General features: G+C 39.2%; 1 protein-coding gene across 1 annotated transcript; it reads left to right on the top strand.

Annotated features, from left to right (window-relative positions):
• The first annotated feature begins 280 nt into the window (after positions 1 to 280).
• Positions 281 to 10,744, top strand: LOC103992188 (putative 1-phosphatidylinositol-3-phosphate 5-kinase FAB1C). The gene is made up of 11 exons (XM_009411798.3): positions 281 to 1,521; positions 1,610 to 2,335; positions 2,436 to 2,589; positions 2,667 to 3,011; positions 5,119 to 5,940; positions 6,031 to 6,365; positions 6,455 to 6,581; positions 6,667 to 6,828; positions 6,949 to 8,466; positions 8,553 to 8,810; positions 9,824 to 10,744. The coding sequence occupies exons 1-11, from the start codon at positions 1,082 to 1,084 to the stop codon at positions 10,076 to 10,078; spliced, it is 5,142 nt and encodes a 1,713-aa protein (XP_009410073.3). The 5' UTR covers positions 281 to 1,081; the 3' UTR covers positions 10,079 to 10,744.
• Positions 10,745 to 11,066: the final 322 nt, after the last annotated feature.

Below are 11,066 nucleotides of genomic sequence, written 5' to 3'. Positions count from 1 at the left end.
TCATCTTAATATTATAAATAATATTAAAAAATAAAATACTTGGAAAACTCTAATGAGAATTTACGAATCATATTACATTTAGACTATCTAAAACCATAAGTTATGACTCACGAATAATCCCCAATCTTGTGTCGTAGTTGACTTGGGACAAGGAACTATTACCACACAAATCAAACTACTTTCCATGTTCTCCTTCAGTGGGTCCAATCGATGGGTTGAGTTCGGGCGCCAATATCTTTCCATCGTCCGTCGTCTTCACACACCTCTTTCTCTTGATCTCTCTCCTACTCATCCTTTCGTCGTTCGTCGTCCTCTCGCTGCGGGGAGGATGAAAGCCCACCAATACCCTCTACTTTCCGCTTAAATATGCTTTTTTTTTTTTCTTTTCAAAGCCCTCGCAGAGCTTTCGGTGTACTATAAATTTGCCCCATCGGTCGAGAAAGCATTTCTTCTTCCGTCCACCTTCCACCTGTTTTTAGCCTGCTTGTGTCGCCTCTTCCAAAGGAGAAGAGATTGTCCTCTCCGACGATGGGATTCACCGCCGCTGTAGAGATCAGCTCCCCCGCTGCCGATGCCCTCTTGCTCCTCCCCATTTAGCTCTCTTCCTCTTGCTGGGCCTCCAAAAGTTTGGCCTTCTGCTCTCATGGTCAATGACCCGACCGGGGTCTCTGCAGAGCAATCGGGGATCGGCTGAGTGGGCTGCGGCTCCTTTCTTGGCGTTCTGATTTGGTTTCGGGCGCAAAAAGAAATTGGATTTCGGAGGACTCTGAAATGCGTTGGTGTCCGGTGTTCTAAGCTTCAAGTTGTTTGTACATAATACCACCCGGTTGCCGGTCGGAGAAAATTTTGGTCTCTTCCGGAGGGTGCGGATTTTTCTGCTTTTGATTTTTGTGTTTGGTGTTTGGCTTTGGTTTCTTGGGATTAGAAGAAATCGGAAAGCTTGCCTTTAATTTTTTGGGTGGTGTACGTGTGTTCTCTTCTTGGTTGGAGTTTGCAAGAGATCTTCACAGGAAAGAAGAAATTTCATCGGAGAGAAAGGGAACTGCTAGGTTATTTTTATGATTGCGAGCAGTTTCGGTTTATGGGAGTAGCCAATTACCCAATTCTTGATCTGATACTAAAGGTCAGATCTTGGGTGAGCGTTCTTCCGGACGTCTGGTCGGACACTTTGATGTCGTCCGGCGGTGATCGTGCCATGTGCTGCCAGTGCAGAGACTGCTTGGGGTCGCCGGGTTTCGGGTACCGGTGCCAGAGCTGCGGCCGGGTGGTCTGCCGGAAGTGTGGTTCTGTCGCGAGGTTAGACCGAGCGGAGCAGCAGCGTGTTCTCTGCAAGCTCTGCTTTCGAGGTGACAATGGACCCTGGGAAGCAGCGCAGCAACGTGGCAGCGCGAGCGAAGAAGTTAACCGTTTCGTTTCGCCGAAGTCGCCCCTCTCCAGATCTAGCACTGACAGGCTCGGCCAGTTGGCTGAGTCGCGGCAGTTCTCGTCCCCGCGGCGCCCTCTTCGTTGTTCGACTTACAGGCAATTCCCCCACTTTTTAGATCGTTCTTCTATTCTTCATGATTCGTTCAGTTGGTTCATCTTTTGTGCTGTTTTCTTGTCATTGTAGGAGTTACGAAGATGACGAGGGCGATGATGAGGGGAAGCAGCTTTTCACCCCGATGAGCGTGTTGTCTCAGGATTACTCTGACATAGATTGCATGAGTTCCAGTGCTGGAAATGAGTTGTACAGGTCAGCGAATTCAAGTCCTTTGGACAGCCCTTCTAGGTCTGTTGAGCAAGGATCGGTTAGTCCTCTCTTGAGAAAGTGTGGAATTTCTGATCAAGGTTCTTTGAGCCAGTCAAGAAAATATGGAGCAGATTCTGAGGATTTGCTGGAGAATTCTGGTGATTGCGCTTCGGATAACCTTCGTGGATACATTAATCAAGAAAGTCAAAAGGCTCCACAACACTTTAACTTTGAAAATGATCGTATATTTTACCCTCCTCTCCCCGAGGACAAGCAGGACGACACAGAGACCAGTTTCTTTGGACATACTGACGAGGAGGATGACGTCGAGGAGTCGGACGAACTCTTTAAATCTAGTGAATCCCACAAGGAGGCTTTGAGGAATGCTGTTCATGCACATTTTAGGGCCCTTGTGTCACAGTTATTGAAGGGAGAAGGTGTTCATGCTGGGAATGATTCGGAGAGTCAGGACTGGCTGGAGATAGTATCCTCATTGGCTTGGCAAGCTGCAAATTTTGTCAAACCAGATACTAGCAAGGGAGGTAGCATGGATCCAGGTGATTATGTTAAAGTCAAGTGTATCGCATCAGGAAGTCCAAATGATAGGTATGAATTCTTTAGCTACTTTCTGTAACAGGGTGTTGATGACATGATATCCTAATTTCCTTTATAGTCGAGAAACTAATATGTGATCATTATTTAACAGCGCCCTAGTGAAGGGAGTGGTTTGTACTAAGAATGTAAAGCATAAACGCATGGTGTCGCAGCATAGAAACCCTAGGTTGCTTCTTTTTGGAGGAGCACTGGAGTATCAAAAGATCCCAAATGAACTGGCATCTATAGGAGCTCTGCTTGAGCAGGTTATAACCGTGGCTTTTGATACTCCGATGGGTCGTCCTTTTCTATATTAGTTTTGACTCAATTTTGACATACACAGGAAACCAATTACATGAAGATGGCTCTTTCTAAGATAGAGGCACTTCGGCCCAATGTGCTTCTTGTTGAAAAAAGTGTTTCCTCATATGCTCAAGAATATCTTTTGGGGAAAAAAGAGATATCTTTAGTGTTAAATGTCAAGAAGTCACTTTTAGAGAGGATATCAAGGTGTACTGGTGCTCATATTCTTCCATCCATTGATGGTGTTGCTTCAGCAAAGCTTGGACACTGTGAAATGTTTCGGATAGAAAAAGTGTATGAGGAATTCTCATCTTCCCGACATCCAAAGAAACCCAGTAAAACTTTGATGTTCTTTGAAGGCTGTCCACGGCATCTAGGGTGCACGGTAATGATGAATTTCTTGCACTATCTGGACTCAATGCAGACATGCAGATTTATCATCTGTTTTATCAGCCAAGGCATCCTCATCTGCTGCATACCTACTTGAATGGACACATCCAAGGGATAATTAATCTGAAAATATTGAAAAAGTTGATCCATCTGATTTAGCTCGTCCATATTCCTTCCTTGTATAGCCCAAAATTTGTATGCAATGAAGATTAAGGTCTTTTTGACTTTGTCAAGAAGTAGAGGTATAGAGTACATAGTAACATGCACTAAAGCTTGTTGCATTGATGAGTGATCTAGTTACAAACCTATTATTCATGGATAGCTTGTTGCAAGGATGATGTTGATCTAATATATAACTCTTCCAAAATCCAACATGAAACTACAAACAAAGAACTTGCTAAAATGTCTACTTTAAAGCCTCTAGATAACCTAAATTAGATTTAATCCTGTTCCAGTCTGTAGTGAAAACTAATTGCTTGTATGCTTCCATTGCAAGTCGTAGTTGGTATTTACTATTTTGTGAGCAATTAAGATTGCCGAGCACCATTACTGAAATTAGATTCAACAACTTATTATGATTGGCTACCTGATGGATGTCAAGAATGGGTCTGAATTCCTGTTATATTTAATTTCAGTCTAAGCATGACCTTGCACCAAACCTAAAAAGTTAGTGTGTCGACAGTTGCACTTATGATTTTGGTTACAGTTTGAGCTAGCAAGGCCTATTTGCAAAGCTCCTTTAGACCTAGAAACAATTAGTTTGGATGAGAAGAGAAATCTGTTATTTAGTTTGAGCTAGCAAGGCCTATTTGCAAAGCTCCTTTAGCCAGTAGAACTCTTTTTCTTTTCCTTTTCTCAGTATAATGTGGTATCCCACACCGGCAAAGTTACTTGGGTCAAATACTAAGGCAACACCTCCATGAAAAAATTGGCTTTCAGGCCAGGGCCTCATTCAAAAAATGGAAGTCGTAATTGTGGCTTGAAGTACTTGTTTCAACGAAATCTTTTGTCTTTGAAGAGTTAAATGTATCATCATTGCCAGCATGCTCATCGAAGCTTTTTAGTTGATGTTTATCTATATGCATAATTCTTGTATAAATCATATTAGATACTTGCATTATTTTTCCTTAAAGAGGATATTGGTGAATTGATATTACCTTTCTGGTGTCAACGACTTCTTGCTTCTTTCTAGGGTGGTTTCCCACAGAACTTGCAACTATTTTGAGCTTGAAAATGAGAAGGCTTGGAATAAGAGATGCATCTTTTTAGTATGTTTTTAATTTGCATCACACGTGTAACCTTTAATGTTTGATAGGCCAATTGATGGCAGTCTCTTTCACTTTCTATCATTGCCTGTATATAGCCTCGAGAGGCTGGAGACGCAATGGGTCTGTCGATGCTTGTGTATTTCATTAGGAACTATAACCATAAATAATTCTTCCCTCTCTGTAGTTAGCTTTAATTTTTTTTCTTTTTCTCCATTTCTGCTCAGTATCTAAATTTGCTTCAAGTTTTGCTGGTAGTTATCCCAGCATCATTCTAGCTGCCTATGTAAATGGGACTTTCTTTCTGTTTACAGAGAGGGATGCAACCAGATTTGTATCCCCATTTATTCACATCCTCACCACATTCTAAGGTTTAGAATATTGCCAAAGGATCACTTTTTAAATTTAGATAGTTAAGTTGCAAGCACCCATTTAAGATGCATTTCAACAAGTCTACCTCAAGCTTGCCTCTTTTCTGTCTTTTCTTTAGTAACATTTTTGTGATAGAACAACAGTGACATTGTTTTTGTTCACTATTCACTCTGCTAACTTGATGTCAGTTGGTAAAATAACAGATATTGTTCACAAATGATATCATTCTACATATATGATTGTAAAGATGTAATTTTTTTACATATTGGTGTTTATACAGATTAAATTTTAGGAACTAAATGGCTTTGTGTATCATAAATATTGCCTAAACTTGAAAGTACAAGCTTGGTTTATCTGGTGGTGGTGGTGTGGTACGGTAATACTTGGACGTACTCTTATATTTTTGGCATTTTTGTTGCTTTGGAGTTTTTGGTTGCTGCTCTCAACTTAATCTAATTTCTATAGGTCCTTCTAAGGGGGGCATGCCTTGAAGAATTGAAGAAATTAAAGCATGTTGTTCAGTATGCAAGCTTTGCAGCATATCATCTATCACTAGAGACCTCATTCCTTGAAGATGAAGGCGCAATGCTTCCTAAACTTCCTGTAGGGCCTTCAGTTACATTGCCTAAAAAGTTGATAGAGGCTGATGACTTAGTTTCAACAACTTCTAGTTTGGCTGCCCCGAGTGCTTATAGTCATGAGAAAGATGTCTCAAACTGCGAACTTGACACAAAGAACCTGTCTTTATCCTCAGATATTAAACATTTGGACAAAGGTATTTTGGAGCCAAGTTCTGATCTACAGACGCACAGTGATTTTTCTGAACAAACTAACTCTTGTAATACTGATGCCTTTTCTGCTCCGTGTTCTGAGAACAACACAGGCTTAGCTTTTGGATCCATTTCAGATGTTTGTGTTTGTGGGTTAACGGGTTCATACCATGGATTTTGTTGCAAGCAGCTCACTCCCCTTTCACCTTTACATACTGATATAAGCAATCACCAACGTGAGGTGGTGGAGAAATCAGTTAAAGAAAGAAACAACTTTGCTAGTGACAGGTTTCTTAGATCAGATGAACATAAAAAATCAGATAGTGCTATCAAGAATGAGGTTCCTGGGGATTACTTTTCCACGGCTGACAATCATCAGAGCATACTGGTTTCTTTATCTAGCACTTGTATAAAAAAAAACAGAGTTTGTGAGCGCTCTCAGCTTTTCCGCATCAAGTTTTATGGTAGTTTTGATAAGCCTTTGGGGAGATATCTTCGTGATGACTTGTTTGACGAGGTATTTTTTTTGTGCCAATGGACCGTGCAACTCTATTCTATGTTCTTTACACATTCTGAACTTTTCTAAATTTTCTCTCATCATCATCAGACAAATTATTGTAAATTCTGTAAAGAGCCAACAGAAGCCCATGTTAGGTGTTATACTCACCAGCAGGGCAGCCTTACTATTATGGTCAGGCGACTTCCTTCGATGGAGTTACCTGGTGAACATGATGGAAGGATTTGGATGTGGCATCGATGCCTCAAGTGTGAAAAAGATGAGGATGGAGTTCCACCAGCTGCACGCAGAGTAATTATGTCAGATGCTGCATGGGGGCTCTCTTTTGGGAAATTCTTGGAGCTTAGCTTTTCAAGTCATGCAACTGCTAACCGTATTGCAAGTTGTGGTCACTCTCTACAAAGAGACTGCCTTCGTTTTTATGGGTATTTGATGCTTGATAAGAAAGTTTGAACCAACCTCCAAATGAGTTGACTTCCAATGCAAATTTCAATTTCTTTCTTTTCTTCTGCAGGTTTGGCAGCATGGTTGCGTTCTTTCGCTATTCTCCTGTAGATATTTTATCTGTTTGCTTGCCACCATCACTTCTGGATTTCACTTGCCAGATTCAGCAAGAATGGTTGAGACAGGAGGCAATTTTGGTATTTTGTATTCTTTGCATATAAGTTTATGTGTACATCAAGTTCAAAAGCTTTAGTAATAGATTGTGACTTTTTGCTCCCACAGGTATCCAACAAAATAAATATCTTGCATGGTAAGATATCTGATGTTCTCCATGTGATTGAGAGGAAGATTACGACATTAAAGGATAAACCTTTAGAAGCAAGCATCTATAGACACATTATCAAGCTGAAGGGTTTGTTAAAAATGGAAAGACATGAGTATGATGTAAGTTGCAATGACACTCGTTCTTTAAGTTCTCTTGATTTGAAGTTTTAAGCCTTGTCATGATAAATCTTTTGAGGGCAAATCCATATTGATTAAAGTTTCCCTCTTATGTGGTAACAGCTCTTGCTTCAACCAGTTATGGTTGGGAATATTCAACCCTTTCAGGAAACATTTGATATCTTAGATCTCAATCGGCTGAGACGTGCACTTCTACTTGATTCTTACATATGGGATCGTCGACTCTATTCATTAGACTTGTTGTCCAAAGAAAAAAGTTGTACCATAATTGATTCACGACTTACGAATTTTTCACCTAGAACCAATCTGAGAGAACAGAGGGAAGAAATACCTAGGAAAGGTAGAACATTTGAGGACTTAGCTGGAGATGTTACTGCAAAGTCATCGCCCCTTTTAGGAACTGATAAATCAAGTTTTTCAAAGCAGCATGAAGAACTTAGCTTCCAGGTTTTGGAGTGTAATACAAACATGGTTGAAACTGACTTGTCCATTGAGGACTGTTCGAGCTCAGCAGGTTTTAACTCTGTGTTTGTTCAATATGATGACTGGGATGATACATCAATCTTTGGTGAGTCTAATCTCTCAGACAAAATTGATTTGGCATGGAGTGGTTCAGGTCAGTTAGTGATGGATCAACCGAAAGGTAGTTCAGAAGCTGATGCATTAGTAATTTTGATGGATTCTCCATGCTACAGGAAGGTAAAATCCCCATTAAGAGTATATTCATTTGACTCTGCTTTAAGGTTCCGTAAAAGAATACACGGTGGTTTTCTTCCTGCTTCATTGCATATACCTTCAGTAAAATCATTTGACTCCTCTGGCGATCTTGCAAGCATGGTAAGGGACCCAATTACAAGCATGAGAAGAGCTTACTCACAAAATTCTCCTAGGTTAGTTCAGAGATTGGATGATCTTCTCAATCACAAACCTGTACATATCTCACCAGTGTTGGAAAAGATGACTGACAGGGCACGGTTACTTCTACCTCAAAATGCTCTTGATGATATTGTTATTGCAGTTTATGATGATGAGCCCACCAGCATAATATCATATGCTATGGCTTCCCAAGAGTATAGTGACTGCATAACATCTAGTTTGGATGAAATTGAGGACTTCAGTATGGCGGGAAAAAAAAGTGTTGGAAATTATGGTAGCAACAACAATGTTGGTACAAGATTAGCAGCTCAACAACCAAAATTTCAGTATCATTCTCATGTTGGACATGATGAACCTCAACTATCTCAGATGAACCTATTAGATACGAAAGAAACACATTTCAAAATTTCTTTTGAGGATGAGTATTCAATTCCTTCAGACAAGGCAAAGTTTTCTGTTACATGCTACTTTGCAAAGCAGTTTCATGCATTTCGTAAGATATGCTGCCCAAGTGAATTTGATTATATACGTTCCTTAAGCCGCTGCAAGAGATGGAGTGCACAAGGTGGTAAAAGCAATGTTTACTTCGCCAAGTCATTGGATGAAAGATTCATAATTAAGCAGGTCACCAAAACAGAGTTAGATTCGTTTGAGGAGTTTGCTCCACAATACTTCAAGTATTTGACGCAATCCATAACTTCTGGTTGTCCCACCTGCCTTGCTAAAGTCCTTGGTATTTATCAGGTCACAGACTGCCACCATCATACTTTAGTTTGCAAACATATAATGTAAAAGCATCACTGTAATGATTTGTCTCTTATATGTATCAGGTGACTGTCAAGCACACAAAAGGCGGGAGGGAAATGAAAATGGATGTTATGGTAATGGAGAACCTCTTTTTTAAGAGGAATATTTCAAGAGTTTATGATCTCAAAGGTTCTCTACGCTCCCGTTATAACCCTGATACTTCGGGGAACAACACAGTTCTACTAGATTTGAATCTGTTAGAGACAAAACCAATATTTCTGGGAAGCAAGGCAAAGAGAAGTTTGGAGCGGGCTGTATGGAACGATACTTATTTTCTCACAGTAAGAAATCTATTTCATTTTGATTCTGATAACTAAATTGTTTACTATGTTTTATTTCTTAATATGAATACCTATCAAATTTCAAATTTCTTACTATTTAATGTGAATTGGATAATTTGATCATGCCTATTCGAACTTTCAGAACATATCTCGGGCTGGCTTTCACTGAGAAAAAAAAAGGAAAGAAATCAAATTTCAAACATTGGTGTGCCTTCGTTGATGCTCATTTGACACATGTGCCTTTTTTTTTTCTCCAAGTTACTGGAAATGCCTTGGATTTTACCTGCTATATTTGACCCTTTAATGGACTACACAATGGAGTTATTTGTTTTTCATTTGATTTAATTACTCCAAACACTTATTAGGTAGCATAGTCATATCTTATCTTTAGTAATTATCTACTATTCATGGGCTTGTTAGGTTTTTTAATGTATGTTGTTAGTTTGTGCAGTCATCTTACTCATCATAACTAGATGTATGGTTGTATTTGAATTCATGATACAACCATTTCTAAACCTTAACCAATGATAACAAGTTAACTCACCAATCTAAAAGACTTTGTTTTGCTCTGGTAATCCAAGGGCAATGAACAACATGATGATGTGGAAGGCAGGAGGTAAGATATTTTCTTTGTTATTTGGCGTTGCAGGTTTCCCTTTGAAATCTTTCCTTAGAAATAAATGCTGTTGCAGCATGTTTAAAGCAGGTCATGAGCAAGTTCGTTAGCTCGAAGGGTTACCAATGCCTATACAATCTCATAGCTAAATGTTTCAGAATAACTAGCATAGTCATATGAGTTAAAGGGGCCAATCATCTTCCAGCATGTAACAGTGGGATAACCCTGTAACTTGAACAATGGTATACATGTAAATTATTCTGCTTTCTTTCCAAAGATCAATGCTTGTGGGCTTCTTTAGTTTATGAGCATAAATTTCTGTTCATCATAGTTAGAAGTCCCAACAACATAAGAAGATGCTTCCCTTTTTTATTTACTTGAAATCTCTTTTTTGCAGTGTGTTGATGTCATGGACTACTCATTGCTGGTTGGCATTGATGAGACGCAAAAGGAGCTAGTTATAGGAATTATAGACTTCATGCGGCAATATACATGGGACAAGCAACTTGAAACATGGGTAAAAGCTTCCGGCATCCTTGGTGGCCCGAAAAATGCAACTCCAACTGTAATTTCTCCAGATCAGTACAAGAAAAGGTTCAGGAAAGCCATGTCAAATTACTTCCTCACTGTCCCTGACCAATGGCTCTTTTGAGTCCTTTCTCCAGCTGCAAGATACATTTTCACGCATTGTTTCTATAGAATTAGAGTTGGAAGATATCATCGCAAGTTATTCTACAAAGATGAGAGTAGTCATCTCATCGCACTGTAGATCATCAACATATTCAATTGCTCTACTTGGATCATGCTTTTGAATTGGAGATGTTGGACCAAATCGTCTGGGCATCAAGCATAATCTTGGTATGCCTAGATGCTAACTTGGAGCTTGATCACTCATATTCTTGTAGTTCATTTTTATACTCAAAAGTGTAAATTCATTAAGTTTCTTCATCGTCACTGATTATGCTGACATACTCGCGAGCTTATAACATGCATAAAGCATCATGACTTGCAAACTTAGGAGCAGAAAGTGTCATAACCGGGAGTGTTGAAAGCGACTCTGGTTTTGGATGGCAGCTTGAAAGTTTTATCTTGCAATGAGGCTAAATTGACTGTTCACTTCATCAAATGTAACGAGTGAAACAGAGATTTTCTCATTGCTTTCCCAACTACATTTCCTTTGTGTGTCTGTTTTGATTCAGTATTCTCTGCTAGGCTTATTGGGTCTTTTCTTTTTGTTCCAAAGTTCCTTAAAGAGGATGTGTGCAGTCAAATAGCTCTTGAATTAGTAAAATCGAACCTTGTGGTTGTGTTTTTTTCATATCACTGTTTTATGTAAACTGTGAGCTGAAGTCATACAGGAAAAGAACATTTTCTTTCTGCACACTAATAATTTCGATCAGAAATATAGTACAATGATAAGATTGTTTGTTTGCGATCTCGAATATAGTATTTGATTGTCTAATGATCTCACATGAATGCCTTTATTCAAAATCTCAAAAATCTTTTTTGAATTTGAGAAATTTCCTTTCGGTTTGACAATTCACAATGGTATAGGTTTAACCAAAGGATATTTTTACAAACAAAGGATATTATATATATATAATTAGATTAGTTTAAAATGATAATATTTTTTATGTGTT

This window comes from Musa acuminata, chromosome BXJ2-7, assembly GCF_036884655.1.
Source record: "Musa acuminata AAA Group cultivar baxijiao chromosome BXJ2-7, Cavendish_Baxijiao_AAA, whole genome shotgun sequence".
NCBI classification, from domain to species: Eukaryota; Viridiplantae; Streptophyta; class Magnoliopsida; order Zingiberales; family Musaceae; genus Musa; species Musa acuminata.
Note: the sequence above shows the minus strand (reverse complement) of the source record. Positions and strands in the feature narration are given on the sequence as shown.